This window comes from Phalacrocorax aristotelis, chromosome 1 (genome assembly GCF_949628215.1).
Source record: "Phalacrocorax aristotelis chromosome 1, bGulAri2.1, whole genome shotgun sequence".
NCBI classification, from domain to species: Eukaryota; Metazoa; Chordata; class Aves; order Suliformes; family Phalacrocoracidae; genus Phalacrocorax; species Phalacrocorax aristotelis.
In genome coordinates, this window is record NC_134276.1 from 155,091,444 (window position 1) to 155,113,736 (window position 22,293).

The 22,293-nt window shown below is 46.3% G+C and overlaps 2 protein-coding genes across 3 annotated transcripts; one reads left to right on the forward strand and one right to left on the reverse strand.

Annotated features, from left to right (window-relative positions):
* Positions 1–6,579: 6,579 nt before the first annotated feature.
* Positions 6,580–7,891, reverse strand: NDUFB2 (NADH:ubiquinone oxidoreductase subunit B2). Of its 2 annotated transcripts, none has more exons than XR_012664197.1 (4): positions 7,735–7,891; positions 7,503–7,647; positions 7,130–7,422; positions 6,580–6,659 (listed from the first exon to the last, which is right to left on the reverse strand). XR_012664197.1 is itself a non-coding variant. In XM_075117170.1 (4 exons), the coding sequence occupies exons 1-3, from the start codon at positions 7,806–7,808 to the stop codon at positions 7,348–7,350; spliced, it is 294 nt and encodes a 97-aa protein (XP_074973271.1). In that variant the 5' UTR covers positions 7,809–7,891; the 3' UTR covers positions 6,580–6,659; positions 7,323–7,347. The 2 variants fall into 2 exon arrangements, 1 of the variants encoding a protein (XP_074973271.1); XM_075117170.1 differs by having other exon boundaries at positions 7,323–7,422.
* A 901-nt stretch (positions 7,892–8,792) lies between these two features.
* LOC142068012 (uncharacterized) lies at positions 8,793–22,197 on the forward strand. Its single transcript, XM_075117134.1, has 11 exons — positions 8,793–8,977; positions 11,790–11,881; positions 12,065–12,242; positions 13,368–13,596; positions 14,158–14,735; positions 15,657–15,798; positions 17,021–17,265; positions 18,852–19,015; positions 19,724–19,973; positions 20,300–20,540; positions 22,039–22,197. Exons 1-11 carry the CDS (start codon positions 8,912–8,914, stop codon positions 22,080–22,082), a joined length of 2,229 nt encoding a protein of 742 aa, XP_074973235.1. The 5' UTR covers positions 8,793–8,911; the 3' UTR covers positions 22,083–22,197.
* Positions 22,198–22,293: the final 96 nt, after the last annotated feature.

Sequence of the window (22,293 nt, forward strand, 5' to 3'; positions counted from 1 at the left end):
TATTTGCTTAAAATGAACTTATTTTTGTGAAGATTCATTATCCATTAGTCTACAATATGCTTCTTGAGCCCATAGGAAAAGCACAAGGAAAATGGCTATCCTTGTCCATGCAAAGCACTTTATATGTAACACGTGATCTCTGGGTTTTTTTTAATTGGGGTTTGTTTGTTTCTAGTTTTGTTTTTCTGTTTTGTTTGGGTTTTTTTTCCCCTGAGGAATGTGCAAGTTGTTTGGCTGCTGTTTAGAGGCGTTCTTTCAGTAGGCATTTCTACTGGTTTTCATGTTTGTTTGTTTCCCTCCAGATAGCTGTAGTAATGTGTGTTTGTCTGTAAGAGGTCCCACTCATGCAAAACCTTGGAAGAAATTTGGTTTGTAAATAACTGGGAATATTAATTTTTTTGGTTTTTTTTTTTCCTTCAGGAGTTTTTCTGGATGTCTTGCATGCCATCAGAACCAGTCTTAAGGGTTCCCTGTAGATGTTTAGTGAATGGGGCGATAAGAGTAGAGAAGGACTGAGTGCCCTGTATTGCAGTGGGATGAAGGAGGTAAACTGAAACGACTAATGCATTCATGTCTATTACACCAAATTTCTTAAGCTTCTCTGCAGTGTCCCAGCTACAAGCACGTACCATCGTATGGAAATGTTAGTACATATTTTGTGTGCACGTGTTGGGACAAACATCTAGACAGTCATACTGCTTTTAGATTTACGGTATCTGGTATCTAATAATTGTTTGCAAAACTACCAATCCCAGCTATTCATGTCTTTATTAACCACACATATACCTTCCCCTCCACCTTTCCTTTTCCATACAGCTAGAAGTCACCTTCCCTGTCAGTATGTGATGGTTTCCTGCAGTGTATTTGCTGGAACTGGAACATTGTATAATTTGTATCAGGAATAGCGTGGCCAGCAGGAGCAGGGAGGTGACAGTGCCCCTGTACTCGGCACTGGTGAGGCCGCACCTTGAATACTCTGTTCAGTTTTGGGCCCCTCAGTACAAGAGGGACATTGAGGTGCTGGAGTGTGTCCAGAGAGGGGCAACAAAACTGGTGAAGGGTCTGGAGAGCAAGCCTTATGAGGAGCAGCTGAGGGAACTGGGGTGGTTGAGTCTGGAGAAGAGGAGGCTGAGGGGAGACCTTATTGCTCTCTACAACTACCTGAAAGGAGGCTGTAGCGAGGCGGGTGTTGGTCTCTTCTCCCAAATCACTAGTGATAGGACAAGAGGAAACGGCCTCAAGTTGCTCCAGAGGAGGTTTAGATTGGGTATTGGGAAAATTTTTTTCACCAGAAGAGTTGTCAGGCACAGGAACAGGCTGCCTGGGGCAATGGTTCGGTCACCATCCCTGGAGGTATTTAAAAGACGTGTAGATGTGGTTAGGGACATGGTTTAGTGGTGGACTTGGCAGTGCTAGGTTAATGGTTGGATTTGATGATCCTAGAGGTCTTTTCCAACCCAAACGATTCTGTAATTGTAGCAAGCTTAAAGCAGATGGTATGAGTATAGAGGCCTGGTTATTCTGAAAGTAATTTCTGCGTGAATTAAGCCCTACATGCCCTCAGATACAATTAGCCCAGTCATTTCCTTTTTGCCGAACTTATGCAGGTCACTAAGTGAATCCACTTCTGCTTACCTGAAATCATCTTTTCTTGTACTTGAATGCTGTAGTAGCTGATGATGATGCAGAATGTTTGAGGTCAAATACTGCCATCTTACCTCAGCCTCTCAACATCACTTGGATTAGTATGTGCTCAGTAGGGGCAGAATTTGGCCTTTGTGACATAAAATGAGTGAAATGCTGACTGCTGATAAATACCACATCTTTCCACAAATGCCCAAATCAGGGAAAAAAATACCCTGAAGATCACACATGAGTAAGTTTGTTTCTGTGTTTGCCTGGTGAGGTAACTGCATCCAGGATTTTACAGAACATTTGGGGAAGCCAGATCCCCAGAAACCTCACAAACAATACAAGCTGAAGTTTTGATAGCTGCAGGGGCTAAACTTAGGGAAGAAGCATGTAGACATTTCACACTTTTGCAGCCCATAGATTTCTTTCCCTCTTGACTGTGAGTGCAGCATGTGTAGCACAAAGTATTCATAGTACTGTAGACAACATGTCTTCTGTTTGTTGAAAAAAGTATCACCAGTAGCACAATGCGACAGGCAAAGCTTTTAGGTACAGTCAAGTTCAGTTAAAAAGCAGTTGCATGAGTGGACTGTTACGGCATCACTTTGAAGGTGCTGGGTGTTCTGGTTTTCTGTTACGTATTTCACATAGAATTTTATGAAACTTTCCGTTTACTGCAGCCTCGTTAACATGTGTTTGCACTTCATATTTGTTTCGGCATGCATTTTAAATAACCTTTCTTCATTGCTTTGTTACTTCTTACCTAGTAAAGAAAATCACCAGAAGAGCAGAGCAAAGTTGTTAGAACTTTTCCTTTGCGTTTAAGTTTCAAGGATGCTAACACTGAAGCTACAAAGTCAGCACCATGACAGCAGTAAATAACTACAAACCCGTGGAAGGAGGAAACTGTAAAAACTGCAGAATATAGAGTACACCAAGAGCAAATTCAGATGAAAACTAGCATATGTCTCTTCTTTAGAAGAGAGAGATACCAAGACCCTCTGCTAAATGGTTTACATAGGATCCCCTAAACAGTCTTTGCAGTTTGCCAAATGATCATGTGCCTTCGCAACCTTAAAAAGTACAACAGAATGTAAACCAGGTGCTTTGTAACTAGAGCAGTGGCTTTGGTTTACTTCTGATGCAGTAGTTTTGTATATAGCTGTTACTATAGATAGGTAGTTTGGAGTTGGTAAACTTCTGTAAAGGAGCGAGGAGGGCAAAGAGCATTCCCCAAAATACCTGTGATCATTTCAAAGCTAGGAATTGAAGGATACCTAATTCAGTTACAGTAAACCTGCTGCTCGAAATCTGCTCTGTCAAAAGTGAAATGAGATTAATTTAATTTAAAAATAAATAAGCCCTTCTCTCCCTCGAAAGACACAAAGATCTTGTTAAAGAAAGGTAATAGAAAGCTCTGAAGAGGCCCAAAGTTACACTGTCATAGAGTCTTGGAACAAGATGGTAGATGAAAAACAAGAGCTAGGTGAGGAGGAATTGACGGCTGGTACTCATGTAATCAAAGTCCACAGATACCAGACCATACAGTTAATTCCCTGGCCCAGAAAGTGCAATTAATTTTGTTTTCTGGAAGATCAGCAGGTTTCCTTAGTTCTTCCTTGGGCCTCTTGCAGTTACTCTTCAGCGATCGCATACTGTTATTGCACGTTAACCATGGGAGATGGTAGGTGTCTTGTCAGCTGAGAGACAACCAGTATGTTTGAATTTGGTTTGTTCAAATTTCAAACCGGTTACGTAGACCTCTGGCAGTACCTACATACCAGTGTCATATTTAACCTGCTTGTCCGTAAAGGACAAAATAATCGGGTTTTGGTATTAGTGCTTTTTCAGATCTTTTCCTTTTTTACCTTGGGGCGAGACTTTGGGTGTAAGTGTGAATTATGAAGTTATGTCTAAATGCACAGTTCATACAAAATATATCGGACCAATTTTAGTTTGGTTTTATTCCTTTTAGATAGCAAAGTGTAAAAACATTTTACTAACATTCCAGGAACTATCTGGAATCCTTCTACCTACCCCAAATTCTGCACTAGGAGTACATGTGAGAAGATGTTTTGTCTGTTTTCAAACAAAATCACAAAGAAACTATTATTTTCCCTAAGAGAAAGGAGCTGATGGGAGTGTTTAGAAACTTCTGAACTACCTAGGCATTTGCTTCATAGCATCACAGCAGCAGTGCATTCAGCTCATCCAGCCTCCTTAAGAGCCAACAGTGGCCTCTCCAGTCATTTTGTCTAGTTTGTCATGTTTGCAGCAGCTGTACTTTAGAATAAGCCTTGTGTGACATTTATTTTTGCCTGAGTAAAACACAAAAAATAACTTTTCTTTTTTTGTTTGGGTTTGGAAAATGGTTGGGGTTTGTTTTGATAAATGTCATTCTGTGTTGCATTTGTATATTCACCCTAGCTGAAACAAAAATCTGTGTGTTTGGGAAGTTCAGTGGAACATGGGAAGAAATGAAGCCCGCCGTCTGAGCATGGGTGTTGGGTCTAGGGGGCAAAATGGACCAAACTTGGGTGTTGGGTTATTTTGGGATGGGAGGGGGGGAGGGGTCCGAGGGCATAATTTAAATTAACTCTGTCTAAAATAAAATGTAAGTGCAATAAATGTGCTTTTTTTTATTCAAAGCTGTGAACCTTTAGGAAAAAAAGAAAAAAAAAAAACACACAAAAAAAACCAACCAAAAAAATATGCACATCATTCCTTCATGAGCCTTGTGTCCTACCTGCCTCCCCTCCTTCCCCCTCTCCACACTTCTCAACTGACAGAAACCTGACAGTGGCCAACTTGCGTGCGCTGGCAACCCAGACTAGCATTGCTTTTCTTCCGATCTAGTTTGTTGGGATCAGGGAGAGTCCTGCCCGCTACTTCTTGCCACCTGTGAAATCCCTTCGGGATCCAGCGCTGACCAGTGCCGCTGGAGCAGGGTCTGCCGCTATTCGGGACGCAGGAGCCAACCCAGCTGCGCCGCAGCCATCCTGACTGCGAGTACAAGCTCCTCCCGGCCGCAGCTCCTCCAGTTGTAACCTTCCTCCCCGGCCTATTTCAGGTGTAGCGATGGTCTCCCTGCGCTGGGCAGGTGACGTTTTCCTTACGCGATTGCAAAAGTCATCAGTCCTCAGCTGCCTAATTTGATCCCTTTTCAAAACCCACGCAGGCTGGCCACTGTTGCCTTCCGTGACTCTGCCTTGTTTTGAAGGAGCAGGAGTACGTGTTTGTAATCTGTTGTGCATTACTTGCACTGTCTCTTTCTTACTTGGGCACACGCCGCTTTTCCTAGATTAGGAAAGGTCTCTTGGGGGTTTCCACGAGAGGCACAATGCATACGTTTCATTAAAAAGCGATGGAAGGTGTAGCACTTGGTAGTCAGAGCCTATGGGGGAAGTGAGAGGACTGGCTTGTTTAAAGTTTATAGATACACAGATCTATATCCTTTAAACTGAATTATTTTTATATATTGTCAAGACAATGGCATTACCTCATAATACAGAGGCTTGTTTATGAGAGGCGAAGTATCTAGTAAGGAGAGGAAAGGGAAATTTATATACAGATTTGATTTCTTGTTTGTTCCTTAGTGCAATGAAATGTATGTCCCACCAATTTAAACTCTGTGCTAACACATTCCTTTCAGCTGTTTGTTTTGTTTTTTTTTTTGACCACCAGAGGTTTGTGAGGGGCTTATGACTGCTAAGTGGAAGGTCCGGTCTGGTTACTTAAAGAAAACCAATTGTGTTAGTAGATTTCCTTAGCTGCTTTTTAAAATCTACAATGGAGTAATTGTTTTGAAACTTGTATTTATTTTTTAATTCATAACAAAATGTTTATTTTCGGTTTCCTGTTACATAGGCCATGGCAACTTCCCTTCTTTCCTTCTCAAGTTTCCCCTGTAATTGCCAATACAACTTATTTTTCTTGTTTGTTCCTTCCCTCTTTACTTTTGTTGTCCCTTCATTTGTACTTTGGAGTTTTTCTCATGTAAATTTGTACAATGGGAAATATTGTCCAGTTTGGTTAGAGAGCATGGAGACTTAAAACATATTAAAATTTGATAGCTGAATTCAGATTGAAGAAAACTATTTCTGTGTAAAGTTATTTAAAGAACTCTGTATTATATAAAAGGCAAAAAGTTCTATGTACTTGATGTGAATATGAGAATACTGCTATAATAAAGATTGACTGCATGGAAAAGTCTGAAGGAGGTGGTTTATCATGTAATTCACAACCCTTCCTCCTCTCTGTGAAGTTCCAGAGGTACAACTAAGGTGATTAAGGAGAGTGAAAAATTTACTTTGATGTTGTTGCTCTAGAATGTAACTAGAAGGAAAAAAAGCCAAACCAAACAAGCCACCAAGGGCTGCCTGGAGAGCAACCCACCTCCCTTCATCTTCCCTACGCCGGACCGCTGCCTCCTTGGCTGCTGTGCTTAGCCCTTACGCACTTTTATGTTTGCAAAGTGTTTTGCTTCAGAGGATTTTTCTGGACTTGGGTATTATCTAAGGGTGTTTTTTTCCCCTCTCCTGGGGGAGAGCTTGGCACCGCTTGGTCTGGGTTCTCTTCAGGGTAAGTTACCCTGCCTCTATGGCCACTGTTATTCCAACTGTTAGTTGGCGGTGAGATTTCAGTAAAATGCAGTTAAGTCAGGTTCCCTGCCCTTCTAATATGCATGAGTCATTTCGCCCATTTTACTGGTTATCTGGCAGAGATTTAATGATGGGATTCTTACCTACAATGCATAATGCATTCATGGAAGTTTTAAATCACACGCTGAACATGGACGTACCACCTTATTTCCTTGGGGCAGCGCATTGTATACCAAGCGCATTACAGAAGATGACACAGACTCAAGTGCCCCACCTCTAAAGCTGTAACATTGCTTCTCCAGAAATCCTACAGCACTCAAAAACAAAGTAGAATTTAGCTTAGAGATTGTTTACAGTTAAATTTTATTGAACTAAGGACCAAGGAGCCAAAGCTTTAGTTCCAGGGACCTCTTTAGTTCCAGGGACCTGTAAGTAACAGAGGAGAATCCTGAGAACCTTTTCACTCATCCTTTTCCCCCCAGTGAGGGCGGGGGTAGTGCCCATGCTGCCGCCTTCAGCAGTAGTTGGAGCTCTTGGTTTTACAGCCATAATGCAACACAGTGGCTTAAGAGCTTGGACTATTAAAGAATAAGAAAAAAGCAGAAGCCTCAAACCTTTAAGGGGACAACTGCACAGGCATCTCTCTAGAAACAGAGAGATCATGTCTCAAGGTTGGGTAACACTGGGACTACAGAAGAGCGTAAAATAATTTTGAACTGGTAGCAGTTAAGCTGCAACTCATCAAATAATAAGTTGTTACACTGCAGGCTTATGTTGCCAAAACGAGACAAGCTGGGCTCGAGCTTTCAGCCACGAAAAAAAAAAAAAAGCACTAAGACAACAGACGGTGCAAACAAACACCTTCATCCTGTACAACAGCCTTTCGGCACGTTTACCTTTGGAAGTGGACAAATGATTGCTGAAAGCGGGGCACCTCCAGCAGCACCAAGAGGCGGCGGCCAGCAGGCAGAGCCGGGGGCTCTGAAGCAGGGCTACAGCGCGACCCAGGCTCTGCGTGCGCCGCTCAAAGCCCAGCCCGGCCCCGCCGCAGCCGCCGGGCCGGTGCGGGGAGGGGCGGCGGGGCCGTACCGGTGCGCTGCGCTGCCGGGGGCGCCTATTCCGCGTCGTCCGGCGGGATTCCGAGCTCCGCGTCCGTCCAGGCCGAAGGGTCGGGGTAGGGGAAGTGGCCCTGGGAGAGAGGCGCGCTCAGAGCCCGCCCCGGCCCGGCCCGCCCCGGCCGCCCGCCCCGCCGCGCCCCGCTGGCCTCACCAGCACCATGTCCGAGCTGTGCCAGAAGTGCCAGAGGATCCAGAACCACATGAAGCCGCTGAGGACCTCGCTTCGCACCACCTGCGCCCGCGTCAGCTCCGGGAACTGCCGGTACCGCGGCTTGATGTGCACGCCGCCGCCCGCCCTGCAACAAACGCGCCGCCGCGGCCACCTTACTCCCGGCCCGGCCCGGCCGCCGGCCGGCTCCCTCCGCCCGGCTCCCCTCACTCACCGCCGCAGCCCGGTGCCGCCGCTCCCGGCCCGCAGCAGCCGCCGCCCGGCCGAGCGCCCCAGCGACGCCAGCATGATGGCACCTCCGCACCCCCCCAATGTCACCCTTGCCACCTCCCAGCAAGAGCAGCGCCGATTGGCCCGCCCCGCCAAACGGCGCCTACCAACTCCGGGCGCGGAGGGGCGAGGAGGGCGGTGGGCGGCAGCAAAGCGATAACGCCCCGGCCCAGGCGGTGGTATAAGGACATCCCCGCACCTCCGTACCGCTTTCCTCGCCGCCTGCCCTGCGGCGGGGCCCGCCGCGCCTGCGAGTGCACCCCTGCCTCCCCCCCCCGCAACTTGGGAGCGCGGGACGGCACCAGCGCACCGGCGGGGGGGGGGTGGGGTGTGTGTGTATGAAATCCTCGTGAGTCTCAAAAGGTGGCGTCGCCCATGGAGAGGGCAGCGTGGTGACCTCCTGAGCCAAACCGCTCATTTCGGAGCGGGGGAGGCGGGCCACGCCAGCTGCTTGTCTTTAAGGAAGGGGGTAAAGAAATAACACGCCCCCTCCCTTTTTTCCCTGTTAGGCAGCCCAGCCCACAGCGCGTGGTTGCGCAGCAACGCGGCACGCGGGAGGTAGCGGCCAGCCCCGGCCCTGGCGGGCCCCGGCCCTGAGGGAGCGCCTGGCCCGCAGCCCCTCAGCGCTGCGGCGTCCTCCGGCGGGGCGGGGCGGGGCGGGGGGCCGAGGTGAGGCTGGCTGGCTGGCTGCTGGGGCGGGAGCGCAGGGGCGAGCTGCAGGGCGCCTCAGCGCCGAAATACCCCATAAAGTACCCCACTTCTGTCCCACGGCAGCGAAGAGCTGCACTTGTGAGCGGGCTTCTGTTACTCTTTTTTTTTTTTTTTTTTTTTTTTATTTAATAGGTGTTAAAATGGCGCGGCTGCCCGGGCAGATGTTCTCTGAGCGGTGTCACCGAAGCAGCAGCCCGGATTCGGTCCCCGCGGTTTGAGAACGGCAGGAGCGGCGCGAGCGGCTGTGAGGGCGTGTGGGGGCCCAGCCTCCCAGGCAGTGTGTCTGCGAGCTCCCAGGGCAAGGGTCGGAGGAAACCTGCCGACTTCTCACGGAGAAGGAGTTGCAGCCAGTACACGTTGCATGCCGTCTGGGAGATCGAGATGATCCTGGAGAAAGCAGGCAAACAATAATGGAGAAAGTAGCCAGACAATCAGGGGGGTCCTTTCAAGCGACCGCCCCTGCTGCTTCTGAAAAGGTGTGCCACTGGTGTGAGATTAGTGCGCACTAATTAGTTCCTCCTGAATCTTTGTTGGATGACATTTCACAAAGTAGAGCGGGGGAGGAATTTCAGTGGCCTTCTGGAAGGGTAACCTTCTTTTGCCTGGCAGCTTCTGAACAGAGCAGCCTGTGGACAAAGATTTACAATAGGTTTGGCATCTCTGTGACAGGCCATACCTGGCATCCCGAGCGGGCACATCCACCCTTCTACTTGTATGTTACTTGTACCTTAAATCTCTGCTTGTGAGGAAAGAGCACGCCACATAGCCCCTGAGCAAAAGGCATCGTCACCAACACTTGGGGTCGAACTTGGGTATATCTCGGCGTAGCTCCATTTGCTTTTGCAGGGAGAGACTCACCATGGAAAGTGATTTCACTGGACTTTACGGACCAGCACTTGGAAAAGAGGTGTTTCCGACAGGTGAAGGTGAAAGCTCCAAAGGAAAGAAAAAATGCTTTGCTCTGATTTTACTCGTTCATTGCTAGGTGACAGCACTGCCTGCAGGCAGTATATCCTGATCCACAGACTTCAGTGGTTTTTTACTCTTAGGCAGGGGTGGTCAGATACTGTATTTTAAATAAATAACAATATCTTCCAAATCTGCTAACATTCCAAACAGCTGACGTCTTCAGCTGAAACAGCATAGGTTTTGCATGTCTACTCTGTGGACATCCTTGTAGTTAAGGCACTTTAAGTTCCCTGCCCTTCTGAGTCTCCTAACAGTCCTGATGCATTTTCAGATGAACAGTGGCCAACTGTTCAACCATTGTTTTTACTTAGCACACAATTAATGCAACGCGAGTTTATCTTTTTCCATAAAAGCTAAACACTTTCATGTAAGGTTCATAGTTTTGTTGTCAACTACGCCTCCCAACTCCCTTGTATTTTGTCTTTCTGACTTCTCGTAGTCCGTGGTGTATTGTTCCCTGTCTCAATGTTCTCAAACTTTTCATGTTTTCCATCCTGCTCAGGCAAGATGGCTCCACTGCTGGCTTTGACCTGCAAAGCCAGCTTTGTCTTCCCAGACTCAATCCCCACCGTCTTCAGTCTTCCTTGACTTAAGATCCTTTCATTGATTTTATCAATGATCTGGATGAGGGGATCGAGTGCACCCTCAGTAAATTTGCAGATGACACCAAATTGGGCAAGAGTGTTGATGTGCTTGAGGGTAGGAAGGCTCTGCAGAGGGATCTGGACAGGTTGGATCGATGGGCCAAAGTCAATTGTATGGCGTTTAACAAGGCCAAGTGCCGGGTCCTGCACTTGGGTCACAACAACCCCATGCAACGCTACAGACTTGGGGAAGAGTGGCTGGAGAGCTGCCTGGAGGAAAGCTGCCTGGGGGTGCTGGTTGACAGCCGGCTGAACATGAGCCGGCAGTGTGCCCAGGTGCCCAAGAAGGCCAAGAGCATCCTGGCCTGTATCAGGAATAGCGTGGCCAGCAAGAGCAGGGAGGTGATAGTGCCCCTGTACTCGGCACTGGTGAGGCCGCACCTTGAGTATTGTGTTCAGTTTTGGGCCCCTCAGTACAAGAGGGACATTGAGGTGCTGGAGCGTGTCCGCAGAGGAGCAGCGAAGCTGGTGAAGGGTCTGGAGAACAAGTCTTATGAGGAATGGCTGAGTGAACTGGGGTGGTTGAGTCTGGAGAAGAGGAGGCTGAGGGGAGACCTTATTGCTCTCTACAACTACCTGAAAGGAGGCTGTAGCGAGGCGAGTGTTGGTCTCTTCTCCTAAATCACTAGTGATAGGATGAGAAGAAATGGCCTCAGGTTGCTGCAGGGGAGGTTTAGATTGGATATTAGGAAAATATTATTACTGAAAGAGTGGTCAGGCACTGGAAGAGGCTGCCCAGAGAGGTGGTGGAGTCACCATCCCTGGAGGTATTTAAAAGATGTGTAAACATGGCACTTCAGGATATGGTTTAGTGGTGGACTTGGCAGTGCTAGGTTAACGGTTGGACTTGCTGATCCTAGAGGTCTTTTCCAGCTTTAATGATCGTATGATTCTATGACCGTACAGCTCTTTCCTTGCTGGGGAGTTTGGATAGCTGTGTAAGAAGCAGGGTGCAAGAAGAAGCAATGCCCATAAGCTACTGTTTGAGAGCCAGGGGCAGGCGGGCTGGGAGGAAGCCAGCGGGGCTGATACAACTGCAGTACCACGAGCACCTGCTTCTGGGGACAGGAGTGGCAGCTCCAGAACCCCCACCCTGCCTCCGTTCTGCCTCCTGCCTCCACACTGTGCCTTGTCCTGAGAAACTGGTGCATTTTTCAGGTTCAAAGCTCTTTACTAAAATCAGTTATCTAAAAGGCATAAGAATTAGAAAGAAAGCAAAACTATTCTGACTTCAGAACCACGTGCCTCCTTCACAGTAGAATAAAATGGTGATAGGATCTGAGGTGGGCCAAAACGGATATCTACTATAGGTTTGTGTGTACATGTTGGCCTTTGAAGAACACACCTCATCATGATTGAAGGCAGAGTGATACACCTGCTACATATCTAGCAACTGAATAGAACACATGTGAAACACAAGGAGGGTTTTGTTATATAGTTCTTTTATTTTTTTTATATTTCTTCTTTCCAAGCTTAATTTCTTGAAATCAAAACCATTTGTGATGAGCTTACAGATAAACAGCATAGAACCACAAGATATGATGGGAGAACTAAAACAAAAAGAAGTCATATACTGGAAAGTAAATTCCAATTTTATAAATAATAATCCTGTTTAAGGATTTAAGCGTTCAAAAGTTGTGCCCATCATCTTCCATCTCCTCCTTCCCCCCTCCAGGCAAGCTCCGTGTCCATCTCACGCGTCCAGTGTTGTCACACAGTTAATAAAGATCCCTGTGGCTCTCTGCTGCCAAGATGTCCAGTATCACAGTAAGTTCAAAATCTACAGATTGGTCACTGGAAATGCAGAGAAGAAAAAAGCTAGGAAACAAAGACAGTTATTGCAGGGTGGGGAGGGCATCCTGCGTGGATTTAGTTTGTTTTAATTGCAGCAAGTTGCAGAAGTTCTGTTGCCAAGATCTTCATTGCTTCTTGTGTTTTTGTTTCCTGCAGCTTTCCTGTTTGTGCATGGAACCCAGATTCCCCTTGTATGCCCTCGGTATCCTCAGCAAAATGGAATTTCATTGATTCATCCCCAGAGGTTTCCAGTTTCATGAGGGGGGCTCGTGTGTTGGCAAGGAGAGAAGCTGATGGCTATTACTACCTGGGCCACATTGCCCAAGAGGTGAAGGTAGATATTTGTTGGGAACTATGCTTGTGAAAGGCTCTCCCTAGGATCTGTGTGCCTTTCCTGTTCTTCCCATGCCTTGCTAGTCCCATGGCCTTGCTGTAGGGTGGCTCTCCCGTGATACACTTCTATTCTCTCCCCACACCCTATTTTCACCTGTTTCCTGATGACAACTGGCTGTTTACTGTGAGGAGTCCTGCAAGCAGAAGCAGCCTGGAAATCAATCCATGTTAGTAGTTATAAAAAGTTGTTATTCAGAGACAATCAAACAAAACAGCTCCCTTATCCTTATTGTCTGCTTCTGCCCAGCCTAGCAGCAAAGTCAATTAGCTGTACAGCATTAGTGTTAGTAATCCAAAATGTCTGCCTCCAGACACATCCTCCTTACCGAACTGAGAGCTTCCCTCGTTCTGTTCCTTCTGTGTTTCTGGGATTTGTGAGATGATTTTGGATACCAGAAAAATCTCCCTCTGCCGGCTTTCTTTAAAAATCTGGTGCATTTCCCGCTTCGCAGGTTAGTTAAATAAATAGTGATGCTCGTATAGCTGAGGATGGCTGGGAGCTCCAGTGTGGGGTGCAGCAGATGGGGACAGCTAATGGCACAAGTGACATCAGCTGGAGTGGGGGCTGACAGTGTCATTTGTGTAAGTGCGCTCACAGATCTGCAGAGAAGGCTGAGGCTTCAATAATAGATCTTCCCTGCACCCATTGCTGAAGGCTTAAATTGAAGCATTTAAATTTATGACAGTTATGACATTGTATTGGTTTATCCTTTTGATTGCTACGTAATGAGCTGCATCACACACAACAGTTTCTTTTGGCTACTCTTTCTCTGATGGGAGGTTTTCCTGGTAAAGTTCTGCCTTAGTATGCTAATTGTGTTCTTACTGAAGTTGAAGTCCAAAATGAAAGGAGGGGAAAGGCTGTCAGCCCTTACGCCCCATCTCCTTAATTACTTTTGAAGTCCAATCTGGACACAGTACAGTGAAAAACCTGGTAGAAGAGGAAAAGTATGTTCCCAGATCATGTTCTGCTTCCTGGGATTTCTGCCACTTCCCTCTTAGCACTTATGTTTGGCCGTTAATTGGACTCAGGTGTCTGCCTTCCAAACCACGTTTTACTCTGTAGGGCTCCAGGGAACACTTTTTAATTGAGTTCGACAAAAACTGCCCTCTGAAAGGCAAGGTACAGCTTCGCATGCAGGAAACGCCTCTCTACGACATTCTCCACTACGAAGATGCCAGGCAACAGCCTCTTGCTCCAGGAGACAGTGTGTTGGCACCATGGGAGGATAAAGCTGAACGTTTTGGCCCAGGCACTGTGCTAAAGGTTATGGAGAACAAGGAGGCACATTTAGGTACGGGGTGTTTTCTTTCTCAATAGTGCTGGACTTGCTACACTAGCTGGTTGCTGTACAGAGAAGAGAACAGTCTCAACCACGGAGAATTCACCACCTGCTGCCTGGGTTCTCTTCATCATCTTTTTTTTGTTGTTGTTGGCACTAAGTCACCTGTTCTTTTTCAGTGCCAGAATTAATGCAGCTCCCAGAATTAGCCTTTGCTTTGTTCTGTAAGCTGGAGGGGGTGGTGTCCTCCCAACACAAGGAGAAAAATGTTCCTGCCCCTCATGAGTATTCACCTCATTATCTGTTAGTCTAGTTTCCAGCTTTTGCAGGGTAACATCCTGGCTCACTGTGGCAAGCAAGAATTTTGCTATCATCTGCTGCCTCTTCAGAGGAAGTTCAAAAGAAGGTCAAATTTTAAACCTATACAGAAAAAAATAATGGAATTTGTTATAAAATTGTGTTAAATACAAGCTGTTACTTTTATCTCCTGCTTTCTAAGAGATAAATCACACAGGTTGACATGCTTCTAATACATTCTTTGCTTTTTTTTGTTTTTTCTTCTTTTGTTTCAAGTGTGCACAGCACACAACAGAAGGGGAGTGCTTGTGAATTTCTGGAATGGGCAGACTAAGGAGGTGACTTCTGACCAAGCTCTGTGGATCCCTCTGCCCTTAAGCGAACGCATCACCCTGGAACTGCAGATGCCTTCAGCAGCCAGGCAGATGGTGGTAGATTCAAGCTTGGATTACCCATACATCGTCACACCGGGTTATAGAGCCTCAGGCCATTACAGGAAGGGTCACTCAGACCTGGACTACTGGCCAAGGGGTCTGTATTCAACTCAGCCATGTGCCAAGTGCAGCTGTAGGTGTACCTCTCTTCCCCGTAGCTGCCTTGCAGCCCGGGCACCCACACGGCCTGCAGGGTACAAAGTGCAGCAGGAGGATGCCTTCATCCCAGGAACAAGCTTGGCTAAAGAAGAACTCCGCAAGAAAATAGAAGAGCAACTGTCTGAAGTGAGGATTTCATTTTCAGAAAGTGTTTCCAGAGAGGAACAGAAAAAGGAAGATAAGAGATTGAAGACAGAAAATGTTCCAAAAGGTGTTCAGTCTTATTTGGAAGACGACAATGAGGCTGTAGAACCTAAGAAGGTAAAAAGTGCTTCACCCTGGCTCTTCTCTTAACATGTGGTCTGGTATATGTATAACATCTGCTTTGTTACCTCAAGTTTTCTGCTCTTGGTACCAAAAAATTACTAGAGGTTTTAGGCCTGGCCCTTATGTGTGCCTGCTAAAGGGAGGGAGGAGAGACTTTGCTCTGCACTGTCTTCCTGATCCTTTGACCAGGAAAAGAGCTAGAAGCTGTCATTGTCACTGGCTGGAGCAGACTCCTGGAACCTCTTCCACAGATGCAGAATATGAGAAGTGTCGCATAGCGCAGTTGCTCTACATCCTGCCTCTGCATGAAGGAGGTAAAGGCAGGAAAAAGTGTCAGAAGACTTTACACCAGATAAGGATTACAGTCAGGATTGCTCCATACCAAGGCTGTCTCTGGCATAATGATATAAAGATATTTCTCCACCTGTGGTAGAGGTGTCACCTCTCCCAGTCAAAGACCAAAAGAGACTTTTGTGATCCTCGGTATTTGATTTGGTGCTTGTGAACAGGGCACTGGATGAGGATCAGTAAGGAGGAGCTTAATATGCACCAGCTGCTGCCAAGCTTTTCTCCATTGTTCTGCAAGGGTTAGAATCCTGATTTCTGGCACCTGCCAGAAATGTGACTGCCTTTCAGCCAGAGCTCCTCTGGCCTTATCTCTTTTGTACCAGTTTGGACCCTTCCGGGCAGAAGTACTGCCAGTTTTAGGTCATTTGAAGATGTAGAGAAACCCACAAAGTGGTCAGAAATTTCGCTACTGAGGAGTTGTTTCTTTAGTAGAGAAATCCCCTGGAGTTTTTTTTTTTATTCTGTCTTAAACTTCAGTTGCAACTTAAGATCTTACGCTGTAAGTTCATGAAACTAACCTTTTCCTTATCGGGTTTGGATTATGACTGCATTTCTTGTTATTTCTAGAGTCCTCAGAGGGAGATGGCTCATGCTATGGTCGATGCTGCTGTCAACACAGACAGCTGGTTAAAGGAGACAGTCCACAAGGAAGAAGCAGGCAGCAGGCAGCAGGACGCTGAAACTGAGGCTAATGTTAAACACCAACATGGTATTGAAATTGTCGCTGTTTTAGCCAAACATAAGACTTGCCACACAGTATCAGTGCAGCAGGACATCATGTCTAAGATCTGTTGCCATGGTTCTTGATGTTTCAAAAGAAAATGCCATAATGCCATGCTGTGAATGTAGCCACCATAATGTTGTATCGTATATGTAGGTTTTAATGGTAGTATGGCTCAAAGTCCTTCATCTTCTTCTCAAGGTGAAAGTATGTTCACATGGAAGCTGTTTTTTTGGGCTTTTACAGCTGCTGCATTAGCAGCTTTTGGGGTTTCTTAACCTTTAGCATAACACTCGCTATAAATATTATTTATTATAAAATTTTCTTACTTTAAAAATTAATCTGTAACATTAACTATGACTGCCTATAGCAAAAAGATTTCACCAGGACTGTTATGCAGAACACTCTTTCTCTTATCTGTGTTGAAAACAATTGTTTTATAATGTCATTGAGAAAACTTCTGTTCCCTTAGAGTAAACTTTTGTTCCCTTATCATCCAAAAGGGTCTGGATCGTGATTTTAATCAAATTGTTGCTGCTCTCATTTAAGCTAGTTTTGTGACAGTTGCAGGCATGTAAGTGAGGATTCTGAAAGCCCAAAGCTTTCTCTAAGGGTTACTGCTTTGCTCTGTGTCACTGCTGGTAGAGGGAGAATGAGAAGTCAAACAGGAGCACACATTTCCTCCCAGCTGCTGCTTCAGCATCGTTCCATGCAACAACTGCCACTCGGTCCACAATGTCTTTAGCAGAAAGGTGCAAGCAAGCTCTGCCCATGTTCTCAGTTACCCAAAAGCTGCATTAGCACGGTGTTGTGCCCAAGCTAATTTATCCTGTCTCTCAGCTGGATGTATAGCTCAGGCTTTGCCCTATCAATAAATTTATAATTTTTGCTGGACTCAGCATTGGGAGAAGCTGCTCATGTCTGTCTGCAAAATCCCATGTAAACACTCCCTTGGCCTGAGTAGCTGTAAATACAGCCAGTGACCTTGTGTTACCAGGAAAAACTCTTGCTTGATTTCAGAAAACAAGCTTGCTATTGCAAGCTGGGACCTGTTTTGTGGAGACTAAAAGATGTCCCACTTCCTCAGAGGAAAATGTTGGTACTAAGTTATAAAAGTCTTGCTTGAATATATTTTATATGAGAAGATCTTTTGCTTTCTTTTTATAAGCTGCCCATAACCTTGTATGTCCCTGCCTAATTGATTTGAAAGGTCTTTTCAAGTCCAGAGTGGCAGAAGCTCCAATCCAGCATTCCCAAAGGAGCCCTTCCCTGGGAACCAGTGCTTTGGTTCCTTTCAGGCGACAAAGCTTCTTTGATCGAGTGAATCAATCTCTAGAGAAAGACAGCCTGACCATCAGATCAGCTCTACGGGTACAGAGACCGCACAGTACCTCCAATGCACAGGCTAGGAGATCCACAAACTTCCTAAGTCTTCTGAAAGACAAAAGCATTACAGTAAGTATGTGGTCCAAACTAGATTTAGCCGTTAGGATCAAGCGATCTGTTTATGTCATGTGAGAATACACCTCCTTTGATGTCTTTCTCAAAGGTTTTTACTGCAACAACAATTACGCCTACGTAGAATAATGGCTATGCATAAATAGAAACGTTAAGGTTTCCACTTGGGAATCAGTGTTCTACGGGAACAGGGCACTTCTGGTATTTTTACTTAGCACTTTTGATAGAGCATTTTTATTTCTGCTTTAATCTTTTCTAAATAAACCTCTCAGCCAGCTCTACTAGGTAGCAAAAAATTACTCCTCTCTTACAGATACTGAAAGCAAAAAAGAGAAAGTCTAGGTAGCCAGCTGAATCCCATAGCAGGGAGAGCACGTCAGGGCTGGGATGGACCTCCAAGTCCCTTAATCCTTAGGCCAGCCCTTTACCTGCTAGATAACATAATTTGTTCACCTCCCACCTATAAAACACCTTTGATTATTTTTGTGATCTCTCCCTCTGTACATCATTAAACACAAACCACCCACAAGGTACAGTTTTTTGCAATGATTATCAGTACACTGGAGAACAAAGGTGTTTATTGCCGCTAGGAAGCCATACAGGTCTATGTGTTGAAAGAAATCAGTCAAAATGCTACACAAGACTGGCAGGGACATTATTTGAAGGTCCTGTAGTGTTTTCCAGCTTGTGGTATCAGAGATGTCATTAGGAAAGAACTGGAAGGGGACATTCTGTTTGCAGAGGAGCAGCTATTGGCAGGAACGCGCTAATTGCCGCTGGGAATAGGAGAAGGGAGGATGCATTTGAGAGAGGAAGATATTTTGTGGAAACTGTTCCAGCCCCAAACAGCTCTAGGAATGTAAACTGGAATGCATGTCTAAGTTTTGGTGGTGTTTCCTTGCTCCTTCCCTCATACAGGGCACCGTAAGGAGTACAAAAGAAATAAATACTGCACTGTGGCTGTGAAAAGAGGCCTTGCAGGTGCTCCTTCATCTCTTTACACAGCACATTGCTTGTAAAAAAGCAAATTAGGAACACTACCCAGTGTTGAAAGGCAGCTACTGCTGAAGAAAGCACAAAGACTGCTTGCCCATGGGTAGAAATCTCAGACTCAGGAATGAAGAGTTAGTACACCTGCACAGAACTCCAAGAAGATTTTGTGTTTGGCCAGAGGGAGGCAGATGTTTCTAATAAAATCTAATAAGGAATCTGTAATATGATTTGTGGTCAGAACCTGTGTTTTCCATCCAATCCAGAACCTGACACAAAGACTGGGCAGTTTTAAGCATTGGCTCAACACCGGAACAACCAGAACAGCACAGCCTACTGACCTATGAAGAACCCTTAAAATCATATTTTCAGGCACCGCTTTGTCAGTTAAGCCTAATCTTTTGTACAGGTTTTAGCATCATACTCGGTGTTTCATGGATGGGAAGTGACTATAGTATTCGTGAGCCAGTGTGGCTTCCAGAGCTCAGCAGTGACATTAGAAGGCTCAGCTGTTCTGGTTTTGTAAGTTTACAGTTTATATTAGAAAAATATACTGATAACATTAAGGGTTTGGTTTGGGTTTTTTCTCTTAGAAATCAATCCTTAATGGTACATCTCAGGCGAGATGGAGAGAGATGGACTTCAACAGAGCCAAGACTGAGCACAAAAGGGGGCAAGAGGAACAGAGGCAGCTGAAGAGGGAGCAGCAGCAAGAGGCTGGTGGCACCCGATGCCAGCTGTGCAGGGACAACCAAAGGTAATACCTAGAAGCTAACTGGGTTTTGCAGTAAATATCAGCAGGTTGGTAATGTCCACTCCCTGGTGCTCTCGTTCAGTCTCTGAGCATCATGCATGGTGCCTCATGTTGAGTCTCTGCAGAGTGGTCACGGCGGTTTACAAATGGGAGTAAAATTGATGCTTGTATGGGCAAGCAGGTACATGTGGGCTCAGCACCTTTAGCATTACCTCCAAGGGCAAATTCCCTTCAATCCCATCCTCAGACCCAAAGTCCTTTTGCCTCCCAAAGCCCTGTTCCCTGCCCCTGGTCCCACAGTCTGCTTAAGCTTAGCAGGTCCTTGCCCCCATGACTGGCCTCCTTCCACATCTCCTCCCGCCCCTGTTACTCCAGCACCAATACACATGGCCACCCAGCTGGCTGAGTTGGTCCTACAGCCCCATCCGCATGATCCATGTCTGTGGCCTCTGCTCTTCAGGGCCAGGGCTGCGCAGCTGTACCAGGCTGCGTAGTTAGGTGAGCAGGTGACTGCAGTTAGTGGACACCAGGGGCCTGCCCTTTTGGGGGTTTTGCCACTTCTGTTTAGGGCGCAGGTTTAACCCTCATCACCTAACAAAGAGTCCTGGAATCTCAACTAAGCACGGACTGCCAGAATCTCTGTGTTGTGTCTTATGCGCTCCCTTTTATTGTTCTTTCTGAGAAATTTGGGAAATTTTGTTTTGGAAACAGGCAGCAATTGCGTCAGAGAACACTGCAAGGGCCAGAGAAACAGCTGGAGCACAAAGACAGAGCTTTGCAGCACATGGGACTGCTCCAGGCTGCTGAGGCAGAGAGGAGCAGGAGGGAATCCTTCATGCCAGAGAGGGAGAAGAGGAAGGCAAGTCAGAGGCTGCAGTTCTTAAAGGCACAGCAACCGCTGAGAGAGGAGTTGCAGGCTGAACGCAATGAAAGGAGCTTCGAACAAGAGGAAAAAAGGCTGGTGAGGGCTACTTCAGAAGTGTGTTTCCTGTACTACCATGTTTCCAGCAGTGGCACCATTCAGAATATTTTGTCTTTCACCTGTTCTATAGCCAATATAATTTTACCATTTAGAGATAAATAAATGAAGGTGCTTTTTTAACACATATATAAAGATGAAAGATGGGAACTAAAATTCTCCTACTCTGCAGTAGAAGGAGTCTTACTGCATGCAAAGAATGAATTTCCATAGATTATACCCATTTCTGACTTCTGTAGTGGTAACTGTGGATGAAATTCAGCATGAGAGCTAGCTGTACAATTGTAATTGTCTTTATTTTTACGTAGGATTTTCTCAGGAGCAGAATGCAGGCATGGCAGGAAATGTTGGAACAAGAATCACAGGAGCAGGACAGGCGACAAATACAGCAGAAGGCTGCCAAAGGGAGAGTACTCCAGAGCAAAGACTGTTCACGCCAGAAGGTGGAAAAAGAAGGCCAAAAACTCTGTGACCTCCAGCAGTACCTCAGAGAACAGAATCTTTTGATGCTCCGGGCATCACTGCTATCGAAAGGGCGCTGCAGAGCAGGTAAGCAGGCCCTCGAGCAGTTCACAGACCTGATCGGTATCTTGTAGGTGTGAGTCGCTGTGCTGGAGCTTGGGTGCTTGAGTGCAGTTGTGACAAGCGGAACTACTATTCCTGGAGAGGTCCTTCATCTCCCTTTCATTGCAGCCAGAGTGCATCTTCACTGCTCTGTCCTTTACGTGCCTTTCTTTCTGGAGTTATTATCCTAGTCCACCTCTGTCTTAAGTACGTGAAGCGGCCCTGCTGACAGACCCAACTCTGCAGCCCAGGGCTACCTCGGTACTGAATATGCAGCACAGCCATAGGGCCGAGCTTCTGCCCCAGAGGTACCTGAGGGGGGCTGGCTCTTTCTGCAGGACTCCAAGGAGTCAGAACCTGTAGGGCTGAGCATTGTAGTCTGAGGCTGGTGAAAGTGAGATTTGCAATCCAGAGTGGAGCAACAGAGGACGTGGGAGTTACAGAAGTGGTTCAAAGCGCACAAGACCTAGAGCCTGGCAAAGAGACACCAGGTTGTAGCTGCTTTCGAGGTGCAAATGACAGAGAAAGGCATTAGTTAAGCAGGTGCACGGGCCGTACAGTACAGTAGGAGGTGAAGAGCAAGAATGAAGGTCAGGAGAAATGCCATGGGAATGAGCCCCTCAAGTGAAGTGGTGGAAGCACAGGCACAGGTTATGCCCTGCTAATACAAGCCTGCAGGGAAATTAAATACAGGCCTGAAAAGGCTTCCACTGCTGAATTCTGGGAACTTTCCACGCTGCTGCGTTTCTTCCAGAGCGGAGCCAGAATAGCAATTTCTTAAAGGTCAGGACCACATAGAATAGGAAGTGTAATCATGTGATGCTGTTGTCATATGACTTACCTTGCTACATTAATGTTACATGAAATACTGGGTGGAGAGCTGGAGAGCAGCTGGGTCTTAAAAAACCCCAAACAACTGCAGCCATGAAAATGTACATGCTAAAACACAATGTAAATTACCCACTGCAGTTGCCATTATTAACAACTGACTCTTGCAAGCATCCCATTGCACGTGAGTTGCAGAGATGTAGAGGGAAGAAGTCCCCATCCACATGACAAAGTTGTGCTACTTCCTGCCAGAGCTGCTGTAGGGGGCAGGGCAGGGCAGGGACCCAGTGACGTGAGAGAGGTGCTTCAGAAAACCTGGTAAGACAACTTGGAACCCTCCCACATGGGCTTCAGGGGAGTGTAGATCTTCTACTGTCAGGGCAGGTGTACTACTCGGAATATGTAGGCCACTCCCCTCGAGGAGGAATGACTTGCAGAAGCCCAAAATGCAAAAAGAAAGATTTTTTTTTTTTTTTTTCCTGGTAACAAGCCACCCTTTCTTTAGGCATTGTGATGAGAAAAATGCCTGTTCTCTGAAATACCTGTCTTTGGAGCGTTGGGCTTGGGGTCTGGTTTGCCTAGCATGTCACTTCAGGCCAGCAGTCTCCAAAAGCAGGAAACCTTATGTCAGAAAAATACTCTGGTATCTTTGCAGGTAGGGTACCTGGTCTGAATAAAAAGACTTTTTGTTCACCATGAATAAATGAGCAGAATGCTACAAAGACAAATCAATGGATAAACCAACAGATAACAAAATGTGTAAGAAACCGAGGAAGCCAGTAGCGTGATAGAAGAAGAGTTCCCCATTCAGGCTATAGGGACCCAGAGTCTGCAGTGCACCTTGCTCATGACCCGATTTTCTAAGCGCATTACTGACTGTAATGAAGCATGTGGTGTCAGCCGCTTCTGT